General features: G+C 39.9%; 1 protein-coding gene and 1 long non-coding RNA gene across 2 annotated transcripts; one reads left to right on the forward strand and one right to left on the reverse strand.

The window, feature by feature from the left end:
• Nucleotides 1-407: 407 nt before the first annotated feature.
• On the reverse strand, nucleotides 408-4,649 carry LOC121846891. Its single transcript, XR_006083882.1, has 3 exons — nucleotides 4,582-4,649; nucleotides 1,621-1,760; nucleotides 408-945 (listed from the first exon to the last, which is right to left on the reverse strand). It is a non-coding gene; the product is annotated as an uncharacterized LOC121846891 (long non-coding RNA).
• On the forward strand, nucleotides 3,804-10,466 carry LOC112256677 (rho-related GTP-binding protein RhoV). The gene is made up of 4 exons (XM_024430087.2): nucleotides 3,804-3,927; nucleotides 8,443-8,631; nucleotides 8,756-8,814; nucleotides 8,934-10,466. Exons 2-4 carry the CDS (start codon nucleotides 8,469-8,471, stop codon nucleotides 9,378-9,380), a joined length of 669 nt encoding a protein of 222 aa, XP_024285855.1. The 5' UTR covers nucleotides 3,804-3,927; nucleotides 8,443-8,468; the 3' UTR covers nucleotides 9,381-10,466.
• Nucleotides 10,467-26,894: the final 16,428 nt, after the last annotated feature.

A 26,894-nucleotide genomic window follows, 5' to 3' on the forward strand; every position in this document is an offset into this window, starting at 1 on the left:
GCTTGTTTTCTACCCCATTTGACCCTATCTATGCCAGTAGCACGTTAATCTCCATTTTACGATATGTAATCTTTTAACACCTTTCTGACAGATATTCTATTGTGCTCCAATTCGGTCTAAGACGTGAACTTCCGTTACTGTGTTCACTCTTTAACAGATTGTAAAGAATTGGTTCAAATGTATTTAGGTTGGCTGACTGTTGTATATATTTTCTAAAGCTGCTTCACAGACCACAGCTTGGATAGCCCTGAGAATGGAGCCCAGTACACTACTGCACTGTAGACTCTGTTATGGTGACCTGCAGATATCCATTCAGAGACCATTACTAAGCAGATTACTTCTTCAAATCTGTGTCAGGACATAGTTCTCATGTCTGGTGATGCTGATACAGAGCTGTGGAATACTAATGATTTTTATTTCACGTTTATTTTGACAGGGAAGACATATTAAGACCTAGGTCTCTTTTCCAAATGTGCCCTATATAATACAATATAAAATACATATTAAACACAAAATATATACTGTGTATATACATATAAGAATACAAAAGCACAGTCATGGTCAGCACAAATAATGCATCACATATCACCCAGAAAAACAGTTACATTGATCAATAAATAGATCCCCAATCAGAATAGAAAGATGAAATGTATTTTGAATTTTGTTCCAGCAATATGGTGCATTAAAACTAAAAGCAGATTTACCTAGCTTGATGGAGATCCTAGGAACCTCAAGAGAACCAATCCTGTGAACGGGTTAGGCAACTCAGGTGTCTATACTTCAACAGCAAAGAGATCTACGGGTCCTTAGCGAAGTTCAGTCAACCTTTTGATACAGTATGCATTGATGAGTATCGGAGCTGCCGCCGGTAACAAATGAAGGGCACTATGGTAGATGGCATCCAAAGGTTTAAGAGCAGCAGCAGGCAGCTACATTTCCTGCCGACTTAGAGAAAGGTAAGATTTGTTTCTGTAGAAAAAGCCAACTTTAAATCTTAAATTCTTAACCAGCTCATCTGTATGTTTTTTAAACATCAAATCCACATCAATTCACATGCCTAAGTATTTATATGCGGGAAAACTTAAATCTGAGAACCATCTAATTTTTTATTTGACCTTTATTTAACTAAGCACAAGTTTTAAATCAGCAAAGGATTCCTGCATAGCTATGAAACTGACTGTAGTTTTTACACAGCCAGATCAACAGTAGCATACAGTCGCTGCAGTATCATCCACATATAGATTAAGTTAACAATTTAAACCACACAGGAGGTATACAGAAAAAGGTCGGTACTGTGTATCAAAAACATGTTTACAGTGACTGAGGCGTGGGAACTATAAACACTAAGCAGCTCTACACTGGGCAGTACAATGAAGCCTAACTGTCAAATCATCCTGAAAACAGAGTGCTGCTGACCCCTACAGCACAGGTCGGTATATGCAGCAAATAAATAAGTGTACTCCATTTATACAAAAACTATTCTTCGTCACCAACTTCATGCAAGCTATATAATCACACTAAACTTGCGGGTAGGTCAAAAATGTCAAGAGCAGCTATTTCAGAAAAGGGAAATTGGAAATCCAATGATAACGGTCTGTTTCCTGTGTATGGCAGTGTTACCTTGGATGTGGGAATGAGCCCTGTCAATCACTGGTGGCAAAGTGCAGCATGGAGACTGGCTAACTGAGATTAGGAGACTGGTGATGCCATGAAGAGATGTTGTCCTGCTACGGAGGGGAATACAATCCCTATCACTCACACTGCAGGTGGGAGAAAGAGAGGGGGAGAGAGTGAGGAACAATGTCAAACAGGAAATAGAGAACTTACAACACAATGCTCCCAGAATTTCCTGCAGGCTTCAATAGATAAGGAAGTCCATCTAATTCTATATTTCCCCCATAAATATATCCCTACTGTCCCAAGTCACATATTGTGCTTTCTGCACAGTAGGCATATACTAGGACATTGTGGTGAAACAACTTCATTAATACATAACTGTGTCCCTCACAGACTGAAAAGCCATCGTAGAGATTCAATCAAATATGTGCATTAAAAATACATCTTATTCATTAATCTTATTAATTTATCATCAGATGATGTGAATCAGGTAAATCAAAATACTAAGAAGTTGTAATTTGTAGTCTTTCATCAAGAGAATGATTGCATACACAACCATGAGGGCTCTAACACATTTCTATCACCAGGCACAAGTGCAAGACCATGTAAACACCTGCAAGAGCTTGGTTTATGTGTACATCTGGTGCATGTATTTACGTTGTGTGCGTTTGCCTGGATCAAGTGATGACAAACAGACCGTGAGAGTCGCACACAGAGACCAGCATTTTGAAGTCTGTTTCATAATACTTTCCTGTGGCTATTTTGTCTCAAATTTCCAACGGCATAAGGATGAACTCAGAGGAACCCCAGCAGAGTAAGTACAAATGAAGTTCTGACTTGTAAAGGGACTGTTCGGCATTCTGGAATCTGCATGTATATGTTAGAGACAAGTGTGAAGGCATTTGTGGAGGCTAACACAGGTGAGCCTCTATGTATCTGTCAGACTAGCAAATCACAACAGAGACGATTCCACCACCGCAGTGGAACTTGGCACATGCTGCTGTAGCAGAGGATCCTGCGCCTGCATCTGACAGCTGTGCTGAGCAAAAAGCAACTGTCCAGCTGTTGACAGAGCCACAATGTCCACACAACTGAGCTATTTTTTTTCAGAGGACAATCAGACCTGGGAGAGGAGAGGAACCAAAAACAGGTCTGGAACAGAGGGAGCATGCCACACAAACAGGGTTGGAGATGCAGAGATTATGTCTGACAGTAGAACAACACTGCCTTTTACAGAGACGGGTGACAGGCACACATTATAGGACTACATGGCACAGTACACAGTCAAACTACAATAAGTAAATCAGTTTACATTATTATCTGGTAACAGGACAGTATGCACATCGAGTCATGTGAGCACCTTTCCAGTAAACTTTTAAACTGCATTCACAGGTCACCTAAAAGGTGAAATATGTAGGCCTGGTTTAATAACTGTGGGATATCTGTTTAAAGATGCGCTATGAGGAAATCGCTCCGGCATTACCTGGTTGCTATAATTCAAATAGTTCGCCTAATTTCAGTTTATGTGACAAAACAAGCAAGTATAGTGCAGATAATAATTGTACAATATAAAGCGCTGTGAAATATATTTTCCATAACCAAAAATATTGTATTTTCAGCTGTTTGAATCTGGTGTACAAAACCGAAAGTAAAAATGAAACTTAAGAATGGGAAGCATAGAAATAGCACACATAGAACAGATCTACCACTTCTTAGACTTGCTTTCAATGAGAATGACATCTATAACTCACATTTCTATGTGAATCTGGTCAGGTCACCCAAAAGGTTACATATTGCAGCTTTAAAGGTTGTTGTTTTTATAGTTTGTTCTATTAGGACTTCAGCAACTAGAGCACAATGGATGTTGACCATAGAAATGTAAACAAACCATCTGTCCCAACAAACCATCAGTATCATAGGTTGTAGCTAGATGGAGTAGGCCTACAGCTCCATCTAGTTATCGCGTCGGGGACAACAGTTGTTGACAACTGTAGCATTTTAGCTAAGCCTAACTCTGAATCTTTTCCTAACCTTAACCTCATTCTCCTAACATGCCACGTTAATTATAATATCCTAACCTGCTACGCTAATTCTCCTAACCTGGTATGTAAACAAACCATCAGTTCCTAACCTCCCTCTCCTAACCTACTGTGCTAGTTCTCCAAACCTGCTACATCAGAGAGGAAGAGTTGAAGCGAGAGGCTCAACTCCGCCCACAATCTGCGATAAACAGACCAAGTGGGATTGTTTGTAAGGAGGTCTATGAGAGAGTGTCAATTTTGGTCAACACATTATGTTTGGGCTAATTTGGTAAGTGAGGCTTATTTGATCGAACAGAAGTTTTATAATGATTTGTAAACAACAGCTTTAGACAGTGAAATGCTTACTATGCTACACATGTAGGCCTACTGATATAAGTGGACGCACGTGGCATTACGGCAACGATTTTATATTTGTGATGGGCATTCCGAGTCTTTTCGTTGAGCCGGCACATTTGGATCTGTTCAGGAAAAAGAGACGACTCATTTGGCTCCCAAATGGCTTTTTGTTCAAAATGTTTGATAATCGACCTAGAACCTGATAAAAATCCACATCTCTAATGTAAAGCCCAAAAGGTAGTCTACAATACCATTATGTCAGATTGTGAAACACGCCAAATTATTCGATGACCTGCAAAATAATTATAATAATTGCACTGAAAAATCAGCGAGGACCTGATTGACGCACTATCGCCACTATCACCCTCTTTAGATAATTATTTTGTCATTTATCTGCAGAAAAAAGTTGTTTTGAGCTAAAAAAGCAGCACTAGCAGTATGCAAATCAGGATGCCAAATGACGTCTCTTTCACCGATGGGATTCGACTCCCGACGTTCACCGAAAAGATCAGTTGAAAAAGAGCTGTTTTGTTCGCATCACTATTTTATATTGGAGTTTGGTCTGCTGTTTACACGCATATCTGACCTTTCATAGAATTGAATTCCCCATTAATTTTCTGGATAGAGCCCCACAGCGGACGTGTCATAATACCCATAAAACCTAGCAACAGGAACCTATTGTTCCATTCATTTTCCCCACAGGGAATTTTAGAAACACGTAAAATAAGGGCTGTGTTTCGTGAAGGTTTACACTGGTGTGTAAAAATCTCTCTCGGACTTTTATCAATGGATTCGCGTCAATTTACTCTCAGATTCTAAATGGTTAATTAGTGTCAAAGTATACATCATGCAAAACTGTAGTGAGAGGAAAAATATGGTAGTGAGAGGAAGCCCACTGGAGGGCAGTGGGAGAAGATGGAACGAGATTTTGGTTGACATTCTGTACATTTTCTTATCAATTAAACATTTCATCTCAATAGTTTTCTGTTCCCCAAAATCAAATCTGTTATGAACAGAGTGGACTAAGTTTGTAGACTTTACCCATCGCAAAAGTTTTTAAAAATTGCGCGGTTTAGGAGTGCAAAGGCAAATTGAGTTATTGCACACAGCACTTCAAAGTATGTTTTTCCTAACGGAAATATGCAGATGTCTACTAGAACGCACCAATAGGATATCTCTAGCGTGCTTGGCTCTGCCCACCTCCTGGCTTGTTCTGCCCTCTGACTCATTTGTTCCCATTTGAAACGACAAGCTATTGTCTATCTTGGTTTAGTTAGAAAACACTTTGGTCGTACTCAAACATCGTTTTAAGCTTTGTTTTACTATTGACAATTATAGCTGATTTTGGGGATGTATATTGATTTTATCTACTTAAATAGAAGTAATCTGATTTATTCGTTTCAGTCTCTGAATTGTTTCATCAAACTTTTCGCCGCCAGGTCCTGAGATCAGGGCATAGAAACTACATCGGTCTCCTGAATTAGCCTAGTGATGGCCCACATGTGCATTTATGTTCTAACTCTTTTCTCATCTTTCCATGGCTAAACTAGCTGGCTAGCTGAACTATGCTAGTTTTCGTGCTTATTGTCAAACTTAATAAATACTGCACTCTCAACTTCAAACGCCTTTGTTAGTTAAACAATAATGTAACCAATAAATTCGCTGGAAATAAACTTAAATTAAGTATTGTTTTGTTGAATAGTCATGACTGGTTCGAGGTATCTTTTTTGTTAAAAAAATGTTTACATTTTATTTTATTAACAACAAATCAATACATAAAGCACATGAGGGAACACAAGCATACATAGATTACAAACAATGGACAATCAAGCTAGGGGGTACAATATCACATTACAATTACACAAGGACCTTAAGGGACATATATATACCTACAATTCTAACAGCTTTTTTGTTAGTAGAGCATTTAACTGTCTTAAAATACAGTTCAATTTATTTTTGTAGGGTATGAAAATGTGGTTTTCTGTTTGTAAATTTGCATTTGTGTATATGAAATTTGGCCAAAAGAATAATGAAATTAATTACATAAAAATGTTTCAGCTTATTTCTTTTGTATGTAAAGAATCCAAACAGTACATCTCTCCACAATAGTGTAAAATCTTCATAAATGTGTTCAATTATAAACCTACTGATATCTTGCCAGTTTTCTTATATGCATACAATGCCAAAAAAGATGCAACACTGTTTCTGGGTGGTCATTACAAAAGGAGCAATTTGAGTTGATGTTTTCCTTAAACTTCTTCATATAGTGGTTGGCAGGATAATATTTATGAATAATTTTAAAGGAAACTTCCTTAATTTTGTTAACAAGTAGGCATGTGTGTGGCAACATCCAAACTTTTTTCCAACAGATATTATCAATAAATCCATTCCAATAAGGCAACATAAATACAACATCCTGCTGAAACAAGGTTCGTATCGCTCTGTTGTTGAATGGACCAAAAGAGAAACAAATCTTTCCTACTGATGAGTCAAAAGGGTCAATAGAAGGTAGGCTCTGAGGGTCACGTTCCTGAATAACATAGCAACACCTGAGGGAATGGCATCTAAAACAATTGCAAAATCTTTAGGTGTTACAGGGACCTTGTAAAGTGATAAGAATTCTTTATAACTGAGTAAAAGACCCACTGCATTTACCAGTTGGCTCACCAATAGGATTGCAAATTGCAAAACAACATGAAATTAAGGCAACAAAAAGTAGAGAAGACATGATGAGGAATAAAATTCCAGATAGAAGTGGGTCTTCTTAGGAATTTTTTATCCAATTGATCTTAAAAGTATTATTAGTCCAGAAAATTCAGTCCACCATTCTCATAAGTGTTCATTACAACAGTTTTCCTAATGTAATGGGTACGGTTTCTCCAAAGAAAGTTGAAAAGCATCTGGTCTATCTCCTTGCTTATTTTACTGTCAAGATATAAAGATAGAACACCATATGTTAGTCTAGAGATACCTTCGGCCTTGGTTATTAGGACTCTACCTTTTAAAGATAAGTCCCTTTGTAGCCATTGATTTAGCTTCTGGGTTTTTTTAATAAGAGGGTTAAAATTTAGTAAGCCTCTAGACTTCTAATCCTTTGTAATGGTTATGCCTAAATATGTAAGATATTTTACTGGAATACCATAATATGAAGGTGTCACACAATCTTTGACAGCTATGAGTTCACATTTATTAATAATTTCTTTACCAGCTATGGAAATACCTTGTACAGGACTATTATTTAAAGAATTTGCAAGAAGTTGGGTGATTAATAAAAACAGGTACGGAGAGATAGGACAACCTTGCCTAATTCGAGGTATCTGAGGTATCTATCGTAAAACAACGGTGGCGAAGGACATCATGGCGTCATTGCGCCTACGTTAGCGTCAGGACGTTTCTGACTGGTCTTTGAACTGTGAGCCTCTCCCCGCTTCGTTCGATGGGATATGTAGTGATTTTGCTAACACAGCCATATATGTACACAGTCTTGCACCCTTATTTTTTCGCCAACTGACTATCGTACTTGTTGATTCAATTTGACTTTGTTAATTATGAGTAGTCCAGGAATGACACGAGAAAATAGCAACTTTACAGATCGCAGATCGACTACAATGAATGGCTAAATTATTTCCGGACACTAAACTACTCCTCACCACTCTATTGGCTATAATGATCCCGCGTCCTCCCGCTTGCCTTCCACCTTTGCAGACATGCATTTCCATTGTTAGAACGGTCAGTCGCCTATCTTATATTATAGATCATCTTTGGCTACGTTCATTCTCCTAACCTGCTATGTAAACAAACCATCAGTCCCGACAAAACCATCAGTATCAGGTATTAATCAAATGGTATTGGTCACATACCCATATTTATTTTAGAATACAATAGAACTCTCTCATTGATAATTTGATTTGTTCACCTGACCTTGTAACTAATTTACCATCATTTTGTTTTGCGATTATAATTGGTCCCTGAACCCATAGGCTATTTCTGAAATATATAAAAGCCTCCTTCATTTTTCTCTGTAAACTTCTAAAAATAGCCGAAACAATAAAGAAACCCTCATCAGCTTCCTCTGGTCACTAAGAGTTGCTAAATTACCTTTTCACTTAAGTTTGTCTCAACTCCTGCACCTTGGTCGGAGAGGTTGATTTGATATAGGTAGCCTTTCGCGCTGAAATTCATACAGTATCCAGGCCATCGATCCACAATGTCCCATATTTTGTCAAGTGGCCGATGGCCGCTGTAGGAGTGACTATGCAAATCAAGCGTGTGAAAATACATTTGCGTTGAATTGAGGGCTGTAACTTGATTGGGCGGCATTGTTCGTTCAAACTGGAGGTGGCAAAGTATCCGCTACATTTGTTTCCACCATGTGCGCTTTGATGTAAGATGAGACAGTGATAGTTCTGTTGGATAAGAATTTAAACTTTTGCTGAAATTCCACCAGATAGTGAACGCAGTAGCGGAGATAAGATGATGCAGCCCCCTGATGATTTCCAAGGAAAGCACAATGAGACAATCATTAGTTGTATGTTGGTTGGGGATGGTGCTGTGGGGAAAACCAGCATGATTATAAGTTACATCTCAAATGGATACCCAAACGAATACCGTCAGACGGCCTTTGACGTCTTCACCGGTGAGTTGCATTTTTTTTTGCATCCTTTAAATACTGTACCTTAACAATTTTCCTTTGGCAGTAACTTGGGCTGAGTGAAAGGGGGTTTGAGAATGCATGTGGTGAAATGTGCTCTATTCTACAGGATTGGTTACAGTAGATGGGATTCCAGTACAAATCCAGTTGATGGACACTGCAGGACAGGTAACTAGGCCAATGCAATGAGTAGGCCTACCAAATACATTATGGCAACACTAAATGTTGGCTACAGTGAAAATATATTTATACCATGACTTAATCTGCCACTTCCTTATTTTCTGCAGGAGGAATTTGATAATTTTCGCTCCATGTTTTACAATCAAATAGATGTCTTCATCATTTGCTTTAGTGTTGTCAACCCAGTGTCTTTCCACAACATCACTTCAAAATGGATCCCACAGATCCGCACCTTCAATTCTGCTTCACCCATAATTTTAGTGGGGACCCAGTCTGACCTCCGGCATGATGTTGGCATCCTTATCCATCTGGACCAGCTGAGGGTCAAGCCAGTGGTGAACTCCCAGGCCAGGCGTCTGGCAGAGAAGATCAGAGCCCACGACTATGTGGAGTGTTCCGCACTGACCCAGAAGAACCTAAAAGAAGCATTTGACTCTGCTATCTTTGCTGCCGTCAAGCACAAGGCCTGTGAGAAAGCAAAGAAGCTCAAACTATTTGGTCGTGCAAAGACTTTTTCTAGTGGGGGGTGGAAGAAGTTCTTCTGCTTCATGTGATCCAATGGCATCACTACCTCAATACAGGACACAAAACCCTCTGGTGTTGAATACTAGGGGGTGGCAGTAGCCACTGGCTGGATTACTAAGAGTTAGTTATTCTGGACAAAAGTTGTCTTATGTTGTGCTTATTGAAGCTCAAAAGCCAAAAGTTCCCCCAGCAACCTGTGATAGCCTTCCACCATTGTATGCACTGTGGAAAGTCTTTCTTATTCACACGGTTCAGACAGCATTGTATTGCAGTTGGTGTCACGGACTATTTGCGACCTGACTATCACTTTTCTAGCGCATATACTGCATAGTCAAGTATTTTGTTTGTAGGCTTTAAAATGTGAATATCTTCTAGCCATATATGCTTCTTGTGGAAGCCACGTTTCAAACAATGTTTGCTTTGTCGTTTTATGTCACGTTTACTTGTCTCGTTACATATTTCACTTTAAGTGTTCATTTTTTTGTTTATTTTAAGAAATTTGGAGTTTGTAAATGTGAAAATATAAAATCAAGAATGGGTCGGCAGGTAGCCTAGTGGTTATCCAGTAACCTTTCGGTTACTGGATCGAATCCCCGAGCTGACAAGGTAAAAAATCTGTTCCCCGGGAGGCCGCCATTGTAAATAAGAATTTATTCTTAACTGACTTGCCTAGTTAAATGAAGGTTCAATTAAAAAATATAAAGATAATGTAGATCAGACCTCATTAGAGTAGTTGTAGAAAATTATATTCACTAATGCCTTAGACCTTATTTTAATTTACTGTTAACATGTGAGCTCCATTTTATGGTAAGGTATATTGATCACTGAGGGAGGCCAACAGTCTGAGGTAAATCCTCAGAAAACAGAGGAAAAGACAGAGTTGAGAATATTCTCACCACAGGGTTTTGTTACCCAGCTCACCAACAAGGGACTAAGGTCACCTGCGGTCACATTGAGGATCCAATTTACAAGACAAAGCCTCTCCATTAAAGCTGTTCCCTTTGCCTTTGTAATACAGCAAATTGGTTTAAGCCTTGGAAAGAGGAAAGTCATAATATATACAGTGCCTTGCGAAAGTATTCGGCCCCCTTGAACTTTGCGACCTTTTGCCACATTTCAGGCTTCAAACATAAAGATATAAAACTGTATTTTTTGTGAAGAATCAACAACAAGTGGGACACAATCATGAAGTGGAACGACATTTATTGGATATTTCAAACTTTTTTAACAAATCAAAAACTGAAAAATTGGGCGTGCAAAATTATTCAGCCCCTTTACTTTCAGTGCAGCAAACTCTCTCCAGAAGTTCAGTGAGGATCTCTGAATGATCCAATGTTGACCTAAATGACTAATGATGATAAATACAATCCACCTGTGTGTAATCAAGTCTCCGTATAAATGCACCTGCACTGTGATAGTCTCAGAGGTCCGTTAAAAGCGCAGAGAGCATCATGAAGAACAAGGAACACACCAGGCAGGTCCGAGATACTGTTGTGAAGAAGTTTAAAGCCGGATTTGGATACAAAATTATTTCCCAAGCTTTAAACATCCCAAGGAGCACTGTGCAAGCGATAATATTGAAATGGAAGGAGTATCAGACCACTGCAAATCTACCAAGACCTGGTCGTCCCTCTAAACTTTCAGCTCATACAAGGAGAAGACTGATCAGAGATGCAGCCAAGAGGCCCATGATCACTCTGGATGAACTGCAGAGATCTACAGCTGAGGTGGGAGACTCTGTCCATAGGACAACAATCAGTCGTATATTGCACAAATCTGGCCTTTATGGAAGAGTGGCAAGAAGAAAGCCATTTCTTAAAGATATCCATAAAAAGTGTTGTTTAAAGTTTGCCACAAGCCACCTGGGAGGCACACCAAACATGTGGAAGAAGGTGCTCTGGTCAGATGAAACCAAAATTGAACTTTTTGGCAACAATGCAAAATGTTATGTTTGGCGTAAAAGCAACACAGCTCATCACCCTGAACCCACCATCCCCACTGTCAAACATGGTGGTGGCAGCATCATGGTTTGGGCCTGCTTTTCTTCAGCAGGGACAGGGAAGATGGTTAAAATTGATGGGAAGATGGATGGAACCAAATACAGGACCATTCTGGAAGAGAACCAGATGGAGTCTGCAAAAGACCTGAGACTGGGACGGAGATTTGTCTTCCAACAAGACAATGATCCAAAACATAAAGCAAAATCTACAATGGAATGGTTCAAAAATAAACATATCCAGGTGTTAGAATGGCCAAGTCAAAGTCCAGACCTGAATCCAATCGAGAATCTGTGGAAAGAACTGAAAACTGCTGTTCACAAATGCTCTCCATACAACCTCACTGAGCTCGAGCTGTTTTGCAAGGAGGAATGGGAAAAAATGTCAGTCTCTCGATGTGCAAAACTGGTAGAGACATACCCCAAGCGACTTACAGCTGTAATCGCAGCAAAAGTTGGCGCTACAAAGTATTAACTTAAGGGGGCTGAATAATTTTGCACGCCCAATTTTTCAGTTTTTGATTTGTTAAAAAAGTTTGAAATATCCAATAAATGTCGTTCCACTTCATGATTGTGTCCCACTTGTTGTTGATTCTTAACAAAAAAATACAGTTTTATATCTTTATGTTTGAAGCCTGAAATGTGGCAAAAGGTCACAAAGTTCAAGGGGGCCGAATACTTTCGCAAGGCACTGTATATAATCGATTGCTGAGTACTACATCTACGTGCACAGTTGTTGGGTATTAGAAACCTTGTGCGTATTCATTACGGAAACTTTTAAGAACCAAACGGAAACATGGAGGGAACTACCTGAATTTGTCCAATAGAAACTTTTACGTTTGGAGTAAACATCTGTTGCAAAACATTTTGCAACGGAGTCGGCGTAATGATTACAGCACTGGAAAAAAGTCCAAAGTGATTTGCTTAAGACAGAACATATTTTTTTATTTTTATGATAAGTGGTAAAATGAATGTGCTATAAAGGAGTCAACAATTGAACTACTGAGTGATTATACTATATAGCCTGCATACAAGGCCTAATGTGTCTACTGGATAAAGTTGTGTGTCATGTAAGGGTGGCTGTGTTCCTGGGGATCGGCAGTGTCCGGTGCGAGAGAGGCAGGTTAGTGTTCGGTGTGAGAGGGGCAGGTTGAAGTGGTCAGAGTAGTGCAGAAGGTGTCCTATGCCTAGGCAGTGAAGACGTTTGAGGAGGGGTCAAGGGTGAGGGATCCTGAGAGGATCTAAGTGAGTAGTAGATTTGTGCCAGCACAGAGGGGGATAGCCCAATAGTGATAGTGTATATTCTTCATTAGGTTTGATTTCTTAGCATTTTATAGCAATGGTTATCAACTGTACCGCAGAAATGGAACATAAATAACATGGATGTTGTGGAGGTAGCTGTAGAGAAGATTTGGGATTTATGTGATTTGACTTCAGAAGAGTTACAGGGTGTGTTGAGTAGGGGTGTCTCCTGTCCTCTAAGGCCGTTTGCTTGGGCAGGAGCAGATAGGATCAAAGTAGTGGAATGGAGAAGTGGGTTGTTCATGAGTATAGGTGGCAGCTGCAGATAAGTACCTGGGTGTAAGAGATTTTACTGCGGAAGTTATGTTTTGAGATTTTTTATTTTTGTGAAATAGCGTGTGTGTGGTGCAAATTTGTATCCCCCTGCCTTTTTAAAATGTTTATATAACAACTGTAAAGTGATCGAACACACACTACTGCACAGTAGGTGGCGGCATGCACAAACAAAATGTGAGTGCCATTATATCAAATAAGTAATGCCGCTGCCTGAAGTTGTAATTTCTCTGAATTTTGTATTTCCTCAGCCTGCTGTGTTAACGAGACATCTCATATATCCAATCTCTGGAGCCTGTCAAACTAGATACGTGCCTGCTATTCTAGCACACTGCTGAGATCTGGGGTGTATTCATTATGCCTTGTAACTGAAACCATTTACTGCTGAAGAACCAAACGGAAGCAAACAGAGAAAACGGAACGCAACTGGGAGGGACCTACCTGAATTTGTCCAATGCAAACTCTCGTTTTCGTTGTATAACATTTTCCTTTTGGAGTAAACTTTCTGTGGCAAAATGTTTTGCAACAGAATCGGTGTAATGAATAAACCCTTGATGAACCTCCAATGTTTTCTGTTGGATCAATCAATCTGTCAATTCCTTAATATCGTCAAGGAGACCATTAACATGTATAGTGGAGTGAATCACTGCTTTCTCTCCTAGGTAGTAATTAGCATTCTGATAACAATGGTTTCCTCACTCAAAGGCTTCTCTAGTAGAAAACATAATGTGGTGACTAGAAACTGTATCTGCAAAAGGAAAAACAATTATTTTGGAATATTAGTTATCAGTAAATATATATTTGATTATGGGAGATACTCCTGACAGTTTTGTTTCCCTTAGGCTGTGTTGCGCACAAATCCAAATGATTCTGGTGGAATTGACTTGGAATGAAGGAGTGGTAAAATCTAGGACAAGTTAATCATTTTAGAAATGTCTGCGCTGAAATTCACATTCCCAGGACAAACATATCAACTTGATTTAAAAACAGCAAATCAGATGATGCCTCCATATGAAAAAGAGAACACACACACTTTTTGGGGTTAATCATAGCCTACTTTATTTTGGAGGGGAACCACAGTTACTAAGGTTAAGAAATATGGCTACGTTTACACAGGCAGCCCTATTCTGATCCATTTTTCCACATTGGTATTTTGACCAATCACAAAATATCTCTTTCAGAGCTGATCTGATTGGTCAAAAGACGAATTTGTAAAGCGTGTGTGTGTGTGTGTGTATATATCAGAATTTGCATAATCTATTTGAAAGTGTATAATTCACTAAACTGTGCATGTGGGTTCGTGCTGCCAGAATTACATTATGGACATGTTCAAACCCACTGATATGATCAATCCATTGGAATTTGTTAAATTGAACCAAGGATTTGAACAATTAGTTATATACTGCTCTGTACAGGTGTGTTGATGTACTGAATCTTACATAAATTACTGAGTTTTTAGTAGTGCAAACCATACACATTTTATAACAAATAGTTTTCGGGGTAATTCTGTCCAGTAAAAACAATTTTTCATAATTACCTAATTCAAGGACTTGCAATATTAGTATATTAATTTATATATTAATATATTTTTAATGAAAAAATCTGCACACTGCTGCTCATTCTCCCAGGTGATTTTATTTATAACATTTCAACCCTTCATCAGGCATCTATATCTCAGGTGGGGTTGGAAGGTCCTATATGTAGGGGAAGTACTCAGTGACATCACAAAAATATAAGGTTCACAGAATTAAGATTTAATGTATCAAAATATATGATCATACACAAGGAATGTCAATATTTATAGTGCATTTCGAAAGTATTCAGACCCCTTGACTTTTTCCACATTCTGTTACATTACAGCTTATTCTAAAATGGATTAAATCACTTTATTTATTTAAAAAGAAAATTAAAACTGAAATATCACATATACATAAGTATTCAGATTCTTTACTCAGTACTTTGAAGCACCTTCGGCAGCGATTACAGCCTCAAGTCTTCTTGGGTATGACGCTACAAGCGTAGCACACCTGTATATTTGGGGAGTTTCTCTCATTTTTCTCTGCAGATCCTCTCCAGCTCTGTCAAGTTGGATGGGGATCGGTGCTGCAAAGCTATTTTCAGTTGTCCAGATATGTTCGTTAGGGTTAATGTCCGAGCTCTGGCTGGGCCACTCAATGACATTGAGACTTGTCCCAAAGCTACTCCTGAGTTGTCCTGTTGGAAGGTGAACTTTCGCCCCAGTCTGAGGTCCTGAGCGCTCTGGAGCAGGTTTTCATCAAGGATCTCTCTGGACTTAGCTCCATTTATCTTTCCCTCGATCTTGACTAGTTTCCCAGTCCCTGCCGCTGAAAAACATCCCCACAGCATAATTCTGTGGCATTAGTCCCCCTAAGCATTAAGGGGACGTTCATTTAGGTAAAACTTGAGGGCCACCATGCTTTCCATGAGTTTGCCTACAACTCCAGCACCTACGGAAAGTACCTAGATGTGCAAATGTTCTTCAGCTTTTATTTATGTTGAAATGCAAATAATATAACTTACAAATGTGATAGATTTATGACTACAACGCTAACTTGTTTTATTCAAAACAATTTAATTTCCCAGCATGCGCATTATACCCACCCCTGACCCTCGACTCGAAATAATCTGTTCAGTTGATTTTAACATGCAACAACATAGCACTCAGAAATCCGCAAGGAGTGGGCTGGTGATGAACAGAACAATGACAAAGCTAGGAATGATTTCAACGCAATAACATATTTTAAAGACTTCTGAAGCGTATTGTGCAATTTTTCTTCTTGTAATGAAACAGCAGGGAGCAGGTCTCGAACCCTCAACCTTCTAGCCCGAATTCCATCTCGCTATCGACTGTGCAAAAGCATGCTCAAGCGTCAGAGTCGATATCCGCGCTTATAAACCCAGGGTTGTTACAGTATGTTTTATTTTGTTGACTGAACTGCTGTTATCCTAGTGTTTGGCTATGGTTATTATTGACGTGTTTACCTGAACTGGCTAACTAGCTTGGATAACACAGCTAACTTTAGCTATTTCAAACAGGGCGATTCGGATTTGTGTAACGTTTAACAAGTTTCGTCGGACGAAATATGTTTTAGTTAGGTTGTGTCACATTGACGGAATAATGTTGTTTTAAACAACATATTGCTTTAAGCATTGTCAGATTGTCCGTTCTTTAAATTGAGTGTTTTTCTCTCGGAGCATTCAGAGCGCACGCTGGATGCTCAGGCGGATGAGTAGGGTTGATCCGAGCGTTTTGACCTCGCAACAGCAGTCAAGCACCCAAGCTAACTGGCTAACGTTGGCTAGCTTGCTAGCTACTTCCAGACACAAATGAGAGAACAACTCACTCTAACCATTTTACTCGCCCTAGCAGAGCAGGTTAGGTTGTTTTCATGTTATCCAGTGCGTTGGTGACTTTCTGTGCTGATGGAAACAATTTAATTATGTTTTTTTGCCGACATTTACCGATACCGGACATATTCGTTATTCTGCGCTCTGGCACACTCTGACGGGAGTGTTCTGAAATTGGAGTAGAGTGAATTTACGAACGCACCCTTCATTTCTATGAAGCCAGTCATAAAGAAAGTGTATTTTTTTGTCAAGAGCAGGTTGACTTAAAATAGCCAGAACATATTCAACCAGATTGCCTCACTTTGACGTTACTGTGTTTGAAATGACATTTTGACATTAATTGTGTTGTCTAATAAGCTGTTGAAATTAGTTGAACCTTTAAAAAAATTAAAAAAAATAGACCTTTTTTTCTCCCCAATTTCATGATATCCAATTGTTTAGTAGCTACTATCTTGTCTCATCGCTACAACTCCCGTACGGGCTCGGGAGAGACGAAGGTTGAAAGTCATGCGTCCTCTGATACACAACCCAACCAAGCCGCACTGCTTCTTAACACAGCGCGCATCCAACCCGGAAGCCAGCCGCACCAATGTGTCGGAGGAAACACCGGCCACAGGAGTCGCTGGTGCGTGATGAGACAAGGATATCCCTGCCGGCCAAACCCTCCCTAACCCGGACGACGCTAGGCCAATTGTGCGTCGCCCCACGGACCTCCCGGAGCACCATACAACCTTGTTAAGTCTACTTGCATCAAGTTGTCTATGTTCAAAGGATTGTGTAGCCTATATAGCACACAATAAGGTCATGTGCACCCACAATGGAGGTAACAAGAAGAAGCTCTAACGCTGCCTATCCTCCTCCACCCAAACTTACAGAGGTCTACTCCCTCCCACTGCCGGAAATCATAGAGGTCAAATCAACCCCTCAATTTAAACCTGCAGAGATCAACTTAAGCCCAGTGGTAGATGAGGCAGAAGTCCCGAAGGCAAAACTTCTGGAGAAAGTCTTCAGTTGTCTTCTGATTGACGCAAACGATGCGATGCAGGTGGGTAGTGAAGGGAGTCAAAAGCCTTTGAGTTTTTGTGTCCTGTCAGTTTTGTATCCAAACAAAATGTCATTTTGGGTAATTTTATTTCAATCACTTTTTGACCAGAACCCTTTTTTTTTATTTGAACAACATTTTCCAGAGTGCATTCAGAAAGTATGACAGACCTTCACTTTTTCCACATTGTGTTACGTTACAGCCTTAACTATTCATTTAATCTATTAGAGATTTTCTTGTCAATCTACATAGGTTTTTACAAATAACGGAAATACCTTATTTACAAAAGTATTCAAACCCTTTGCTATGTGACTCGAAATTGAGCTCCAGTGCAGCCTGTTTTCATTGATCATCCTTGAGATGTTTCTACATCTTGAAGAGAGTCCACCGGTGGTAAATTCAATTGATTGGACATGATTTGGAAAGACACACACTTGTCTATATAAGGTCCCACTGTTGACAGTGCATGTCAGAGCAAAACCCAAGCCATGAGGTCGAAGGAATTGTCCGTAGAGCTCAGAGACAGGATTGTGTCGAGACACAGATCTAGTGAAGGGTACCAAAACTTTTCTACAGCATTGAAGGTCCCCAAGAACACAGTTGCCTCCATGAATATCTAATCAAATGGCTACCCAGACTATTTGCATTGCTCCCCCCTTTTTACACCAATGCTACTCTGTGGTTATTATCTATGCATAGTCACTTTAATAACTCTACCTACATGTACATATTACCTTGACTTACCGGTGCCCTCGCACATTGACTCTGTACTGGTACCCCCTGTATATAGTCTCGCTATTGTTATTTTACTGCTGCTCTGTAATGGCTTGTTCCTTTGATTTCCTATTAATATTTTTTCAACTGCATTGTTGGTTAGGGGCTTGTATGTAGGTCTACACCTGTTGTATTCGGCGCATGTGACAAAAATTTGATTCGATTTCGATCATTCTTAAATGGAAGAAGTTTGGAACCACCAAGAGTCTTCCTAGAGCTGGCCGCCCGGCCCAACTGAGCAATCAAGGAAGAAGGGCCTTGGTCAGGCAGGTGACCAAGAACCCGATGGTCACTGTGACAGAGCTCCAGAGTTCCTCTGTGTAGATGGGAGAACCATCCATAAGGATAACCATCTCTGCAGCACTCCACCAATCAAGCCATTATGGTAGAATGACCAGAGAGAAGCCACTCCTCAGTAAAATGACAGACCGCTTGGAGTTTGCCAAAAGGCACCTAAAAGACTCTGACCATGAGAAACAAGTGTCTCTGGTCTGATGAAACCAAGTTTGAAACTCTTTGGCCTGCATGCAAAGCATCACGTCTGGAGGAAACCAGGTACCACTCATCACCTGGCCAATACCATCACTATGGTGAAGAATAGCGGTGGCAACATCATGCTGTGGGGATGTTTTTCAACGGCAGGGACTGGGAGACTAGTCAGGATCGAGGGAAAGATGAACGGAGCAAAGTACAGAGATCCTTGATGAGAACCTGCTCTAGAGCGCTCAGGACCTCCAACTGGGGCGAAGGTTCACCTCCCAACAGGACAACAACCCTAAGCGCACAGCAGAGACAACGCAGGAGTGGCTTAGGGACAAGTCTGAATGTCCTTGAGTGGCCCAGCCAGAGCCCGGACTTGAACCCGATCAAACATTTCTGGAGAGACCTGAAAATAGCTGTGCAGCAATGCTCCCCATCCAAGTCTGAGAGGATCTGCAGAGAAGGGGAGAAACTCCCCAAATACAGGTGTATCAAGCTTGTAATGTCATACCCAAGATGACTTGAGGCTGTAATCGCTGGCAAAGGTGCTTCTGAGCAAAGGGTCTGAATACTTACGTAAATGTAATATGACATTTTTAAAAACCTGTTTTTGCTTTGTCATTATGGGGTATTGCATGTAAAATTTAAGTTTTTAAATCCATTTTAGAGTAAGGCTGTAACCTAACAAAATGTGGACAAAGTGATGGGGGTCTGAATACTTTCCAAATGCTCTGTTGACCCATTTAGCATACCCACCATACCATGAGACGTCCATGTTTTCATCACTGGAAAAGGGAAACGGTTACATTTTATATAATTGAAATCTTACACTCAGGATGGTTAAAAAAACATTAGGGATACCTTTTTAAATGTAGACTTGTGTCAACCACCCTGTATTCAAGACTATGCTGTTTCAACTGGAGACACATCTGAGGGAGGGCACAACACAAAGACTTCAAATTATGTAAATTAGGGTCTAAACTACAACATACGTAAACCTTTATTATTTGATAAATACATGTTGGAAGAATTTATAGTATAGTTTGACAACCCTAATGGTAAGTTTTTAAATTATATCAAACCCAACCGTTAATATTTTTCATTGATTAAGAAATGGATTTCTTATGCTATGGTTGGGTTTGTAAAATGGGTCAACTTTAAGCACCTCCTTCTCCTGAATGTTTTGGTATTCAGGTCCAAAACGTCACTTTCTGACCACTTATACCATGGGCAACTACAGTATGTATGGAAAGTTTCGTTCAAATCAAAAAGGGGTGCAGCCAAAAAGTGATTGAATTCAAATCTAAGGACCCTTTTGTGAAATGAAATCACCTCATCTGCCAACACTACTCCCTGTTTTTAGATAAAGGACGAAGGTGCGTTTGTGAAGATATTTAACTGCAAGCCCAACAAGCTGATCAAGGTGGTGTCCACCTTCGGCAACACAGGAGAAGGCAAATCCTACACTCTGAACCACACGTTCTTCATGGACAGGGAGGTGTTCAAGACCTCCCCCCACGCAGGAGTCCTGCACGGTGGGGGTGCGGGCGGCATTTGACCCCATCCACAAGGTGGTGGTCATCGATACAGAGGGCCAACTGGGTAACAGCTCCAACCAGGGCCACAGAACACGGCTCTTGCTCAAGGTGCTAGCTATCACCAACAGCTTCTACCGCATCCATGACGACCTCTTCAAGTTCCTGGGCGACGGGTCAGAAGCCTACCTGAAACATTTCACCAAGGAACTGAAGGCCACTACTGCCCGCTGTGGCCTGGACGTGCCTCTGGCCAACCTAGGGCAGGCCATCATCATCTTCCATGAGACTGTCCACACCAAGCTGCTGGGCTCAGGTCAGCGCTAAGAAATACTGTAATCAACACTGACCATAGTGTACACAAATCGAACATTGGTGTGGTTACTTTCTGCTCTCATCAGTCTCATTTTTATTTCACCTTCCTTGACAGTGTAAACATTAGGGATACAGTAGATTCATCCACTCATTGTCATGAGTGTTGCTGCAGAAGATCATATTACATGTAATTTGATAATTACGGGTACAGAATCTCTCCCTTTGACACGCTAAGACTAGTAATTGTCATTCCAACAGAGCTGTTTTGAAACGGTGTGAACAGTTAGTTGGCCAGTCAAGCAGTTTGAGTAATCTAGTATTATTTTCCTTTCAAAGTATGTGGCTGTTAAACTGTACAAATTGATTTTCTATCCATTTAATGTTTCCCTTTAGAGTAGAATTTGACTTATTTTTCTTAGAAATCATTTTTGGTGAGGCATCTTCCATCTCAGTTTTGATTGAGCTAGAAAAGGTTGAAGACCCCTGATCAAAGTGATCTCAAGTGAAATGTCATTTTATGAGGGGCTATATATCAACTCAAAGTTAAGTCTGTCTTCTCATCCTATTCCATTTTATCACCTTTTCGTTCTCTCATTCTGACAGGAAACTCATCAGAGTCTGTGGATTGGCTGCTGCTTGAGCGCTTCAGGAAGCTGGGCCGTTTCCCAGAGGTTTTCAGCTCCATCCTGTACCTCGGCACGTGTACCTGTAGCCCCCCAAATGACTTTGGTGGCCTGCAGCACACCCTGGAGCAGCTGCTGGACAACAACTCCACCCGCTTCCCAGTCGTCATCTTCAAAGCCCTGCAGGTAGTAGACATTATAGCTCAGTCATCTGGCTGTAAACTGGTTTCAAACAGGCTCACATTTACATAAGGCAAACACTGAAACCATGACAGTCAAATAAGGGTGTCAAGCTGTGTTCAAGAATGGAATGTTTTAGCATTTCTGTCTACTGGAACATTTGATCTTCATTAAAGGGGTCTTAAAATCAAGCACATAGAAAGTTCCAAATGTTGCTATTCAATAGGTGACCGTTAGTTTTACGGTCACCAATCTAATCAGCCTACAACAATGTAATTTCTGATCTGTTGTTCTTCTCTGTCTATGGCCTAAGTGAGCGCTTCAATGGGGAGATTTCTGATGAGCTCATAGCCCACAACTGCTTCTTCCCTGATGAGTACTTCACCTGCTCCGGGCCTCTGCCTCGTTTGCGGGTAAGTCCTCTGTTTCCTTCTCTTCAATTATTTAATTCTCTCCATCTCATGCCACTGACTATACGATGTACAAGTACATGTCATCCTACGTCATACTTCCGGGTCCTTCTACACATTGTGCCTACTCTCTCTTTAGGCCTGGTGAAGGGTGCTGCGCGTCCTGCCTACTGGGTGCCTGACCACATATCCTCTCCTGCCACATCTGCCATCGTGACTGCCAAGCTGTCTAAGCACCACTGTCACGCCTGCGAGCAAGACGTGTGTGACGAATGCTCCCCAGAGCGTCGACCAGTCCCCTTGCGAGGGTGGGACCACCGTGTCCGTGTTTGTGCAAACTGCAACCAGAAACCTGGCGACCTTTTAATGGGACTGGCCCTCCTTCCTCAGAACACTGGACGGAACCACTCTCTCAAACCTCCACCTGCCCACTCATATACCTCCATTATTGAAATGGATCGTTCCCATGTCTGTGGCAAGGATGTTGTTAGTAAATCTAGTTTTAGGGTTTCTGATGCCTTGTAAAAAATGTATGTATAATAGTCATGTAATTTGACTATGGAATTACCTTTTCCGCATTCACCCAAATCAGTGCTTTTTTGTTGGATAATGGTTGTGAAATATTTTTCTATCATGGAATAAAATTACATTTGTATCATGTAAACTGTTTGTTGAGAAATGTTTTTTTTTGTTTTTGTATCAATTCTCGACACAAGGCATTGTTTCACTGATGTAATGTTGAGGGGATAATGGCACCAGTGCAGTCACCACTGCAGGTTCGTTGCATGCTCTACTACACTATTTTAACATTGCTCTAAGTCTGTTGCGGCTGTACAAAGCTGCTGCATATCATATGGCCCAAAAAATTAAACTGAGACCGAAGTTAGGTTTGATTTGGATCTGCATGAACATCCATAGATCCAATTTTTAAACCAGTCTGTTTTTGTCTGCAAATAGCATTTCAGGTAACTGTTTCTGTGTTGACAACCTCTTTGGTATACATGGAGGTAATGGTTGTATGAAATTATGCTAAAAGACAGGATTTTAGATATGGAAAATAAACTTTTGTTGAAAACGTTTGTTCAGCTTGAAAGTCTGAGAGATGCATTGCCTTTGAGGTGTTGTGAGGTAGTCTGGCTACCAGTCTCTCTAACATTCCACTCCTTGTACGTCATGTCATGCGCCAAATTGGCAAGTGACACGGCATACAAGGAGTGGAATGCAATAGCTGAACAGAGACCCCTGGAAAACAAATCTACTTAACCTCATTATTTAATTTATACTGGATGGTATTTTTGTAATGTATCTGACCATTTCTGTTACTTGATGTGCATTATGCACCTAGAATTGAATTGAGTGGCAGTAACTTCCATTTGTTTGAATCTTGTTGAGCTGCTGTTTGTTGAACATGCAGATTCTCCTCTAACCCAGTTTAACATAACAAACACAAGACTACAGATCGCCATAAGCATAGGCTGATGGGACAATGAACTCAGCTTTTCAGTTTCAACACATTTAATGATTTCTTTTGAGCCAATTGCTTCTGTGGCATTTTTTGTCATCCACGCGAAAGACTGCATTGTCAAATAGATTGCATGCTTGTTCTTTCATAATTTGTGCTTTTTAGTCATTGAGATGTTATACGTCGTGTTAAGGGTCATTTTGAGTATACTTGCTTTTTTTTTTTTACTGTAATCTGTTCTTTGCATACGACACTTGGATATGCACAGTCAGCTGGCATTTATACCTGAACCATTTCACATCTTTGATGGTTATATGATTATGTGGCTGAAATGTAGTTAAAGCTTTAATTAATTAAATAACTTCTTTATATCCACATCTATTGAAGTGTGTTTTGAAAGAGTAATTTGAAAAGTTCAACCAGGGGAACAGTTTTACCTGGATGCATGCTATGCATGACACTGGACATTTAGTTACCTTTACATTGGAGTTTGTAATAAAAAAAAAGTGAAGACAAATAATATTTGTCCTGTAAGCCTTTTAGATATAATTGTCATTTTGGAGTGTTTTGTTCTAATTTTTTACTTTTGTCTAACTTTAGTCAGGTTCAATTTCTAATGAGATGTTCCCTTCAACCCTGCAATGTTTATATGTTGCATTGGGGGAAAGAAAGCACAATAATATCTTTGAGAAGTCTATAATTTACTCAGTTTCGAGCTCAATTGGTATCAAGAGACCAAAACATGTTCCAGGAAAACCTTCCCCCCACCACCACCACCAGCCTGTACCGTTGACACCAGGCAGGCTGGGTCCATGGACTCATGCTGCTTACGCCTAATCCTGACTCAGGTATCGGGATCAGGCAATGTTTTTCCACTCAATTGTCCAGTGTTAGTGAACACGTGCCTGTTGGTGCCGCTTCTTCTTGTTTTTAGCTGATATGAGTTAAACCCGGTGTGGTCGTCTGCTGCAATCTGCCATCATCCGTGACAAGGATGGTCTATTGCAAAAGACGGAGATGTTCTGCACACCACTGTTTTTCTGCTCTGTTATTTGCCTGTTTGTGGCCCACCTGTTAACTTGCAAGATTCTTGCCATTCTCCTTCGACCTCTCATCAACAAGTTTTTTTCGCCTACGGACTGCCGTTGACTGGATGTTTTTTGTTTGTCCCACCATTCTTGGTAAACCCTAGACACTCGTGCATGAATAGCCCAGGAGGCCGGCCGTTTCTGAGATACTGGAACCAGCGTGCCTGGCACCAATGATCATACCATGCTCAACGTCGCTTAGGTCACTCGTTTTGATCATTCTCACATTCAATCAAACAGTAACTGGATGCTTGTCTGCCTGCTTTATATAGCAAGCCACATGACTCACTGTCTGTAGGAGCGAACCATTTTCTTGAAGGGGGTGGTGTACCTAATAAACTGGTGTACATTGTCAGCATTCAATTTTCTATAATACAATACAGGGAGAACCCTATAGGCCACATGTCCGTGTATGTTTTGTTATTTAGATTTCTAAGGCAAAATAGAGTGGAAAAACAGATTCATCTTTGAATATGAAAAACAAAAATCTGAAATCGACTTCTTTTCTCATTTATTGTGTCAAAATTGGACATGTAATAACGGAAAACAAGTAACTAAATGTATACAACTTTTAGATGTTTGTTTTTTGTTTTGTTCATACGTGGAGTACAGTCCCCCTCATAGAATATTCACAGGGCTTAAGGGGGGTTACAGCCTAAGTAGGCAACACAAAGAAAGGAATAGACTATGAAAGTGACAGGAAGATAAAAATACTAAGGTTAGCTAACCCTTTTTAAAATTTTAGATCATTTGTTGGGCTGGAATTTCTCCTGTTGTCATTTCAATAAGTGTTTGAAAAAGATTATAAGAATACAAAGTAAAAATTATGATACAAATGTCTGACTGCCTCTTTATAATGCTTCGTCTGTAATCTGTAATCTGCATCTGTAATTTCAAGGTTCTACTGTACATTCAAGTCTCAAATGGACTCCAGGGTTAACTCCTGTTTGCTACTGCTGTCCAGAGGACTTTAAGAGCTACTACATGCAATTGAATTAAATAGGCCTTTTTCTGAAATTTTAATATGAATGGCAAAAATCTTTGTTTATATCCATGAAAGGACACATTTTTGGAGGTTGTCAATACTGATTACTTTTAGGATTGCGTAGGAAAGGGCATGAACAAAATACATTTTTGGAATCATTTTGTGCTTTTTGGACCAAGAAACAGGTGCGAGGAGTCTGAATCAGAATGATATTCCCAATAATAAAATGTAATCAATAGACACAATTCAACATTAAGACAATTGTGTCATTTCCACAATTACTTATTACAAGTAACTTTTCATATAATGGGAAGTTGATCAGGTGTCTGGTCCTCAGTAGCTGCATCTGCTGACTACATAGAGGGACCAGATCAGTGATCCTAGATCAGCAATGCTACCCTGAGACACTCTGATCTTCCTTGAATTGTATGTGTGTAAGTAAGTGGGGTGGGGAGAGGAGTGTACTGTAGGTGTGTGTGGTGGCCTGGCTGGTCATTTGTTAGTGGGCAGTAGGCTCAGGCCTTTGCCTGTATTTAACATATGTATGTGGCAGTAATCCTGCATTTTTTGTTGTTGTTTTATAGCAGAGAGAACAAATGGGAATATTTGTTCAATCAAAAGGGAATATTCACAAGGTACAGACCACACCATCAACTGTATATGTTGAAGATATTTAATGGAGTGAGTGACAGACAGGAGTTGGGGGCTCAACATTACCCAGTTCGTATGACAGTTGAACTTTGTATGTCACGTGTCTGGATCACAACCAGTCATAACTAGTGTCTATCAAAGCAACATTTGCATTGCAAAATCAGGAAATGTCCACAATTTGGACATTTTCTCAGTACTTGAAGGATAGTGGCCAGTAAAGAATAGAATTGTAAAGATAAAGTAATATCATTAAATCTAATTTTGTCTTAGCTTGTAACTCATAAAATATTTGATTTTGGATCACAGGTAAAATGCAGCAATTACATTCACTTGTATTACTTATCTAGTGAAGGAAGGGAGGTAGGTAGGGGAAGGTTATTCTGCCAAACCCATCTATACCCATTTATCCACTCTCCACCCACACCCACATCCCTCCATACATGTTCCATCTATCAAACTTTCAGTAAAAAAAAACACTTGAAGCAAATTTAAACATTGAATTAAACTGATTTAATCAAATGGCAGTTGAAACAAGAGTGAGCAACGTTTAGTATGAGGGGAATAAAATAGTTGATTTGGCAGCCTGGCAGCATGGGATTGGTGCTAGGGTTGGACGGTATCTAGATTTTCATACCCTCATACTGTGCCTGTGCCATCCCGGTGTTGTGTCTTTGCTATGCTGGATTAAGTGATATGACATGCTATTTTTTTAAATCATTTATCTGTAATTAATATTACCTGATTAAACTAATCATGTAAATGTAATTAACTAGAAAGTCGGGGCACCACCGGAGGAATGTTTATAGAGCTGTTATCTTCCGAATAAACTCTTAAAGACCTGGTAATCTTTTATATCAATAACAGTGAATTATTAATCGTCACCTTATTCAGTCTCATCTGAACATCGTAGAATTCTTGGTTATCTTCACGAACCCTGGCTAACAAGTTGAATCAGCAATACAAAATTTGGTTTAATTATTTATTTACTAAATACCTCAATAATCACACAGAATTACATATACACAGGATGGATCATATATTGATTACTAATTATGTCA

The sequence above is a fragment of the Oncorhynchus tshawytscha genome, linkage group LG08, assembly GCF_018296145.1.
Source record: "Oncorhynchus tshawytscha isolate Ot180627B linkage group LG08, Otsh_v2.0, whole genome shotgun sequence".
Taxonomy (NCBI): Eukaryota; Metazoa; Chordata; class Actinopteri; order Salmoniformes; family Salmonidae; genus Oncorhynchus; species Oncorhynchus tshawytscha.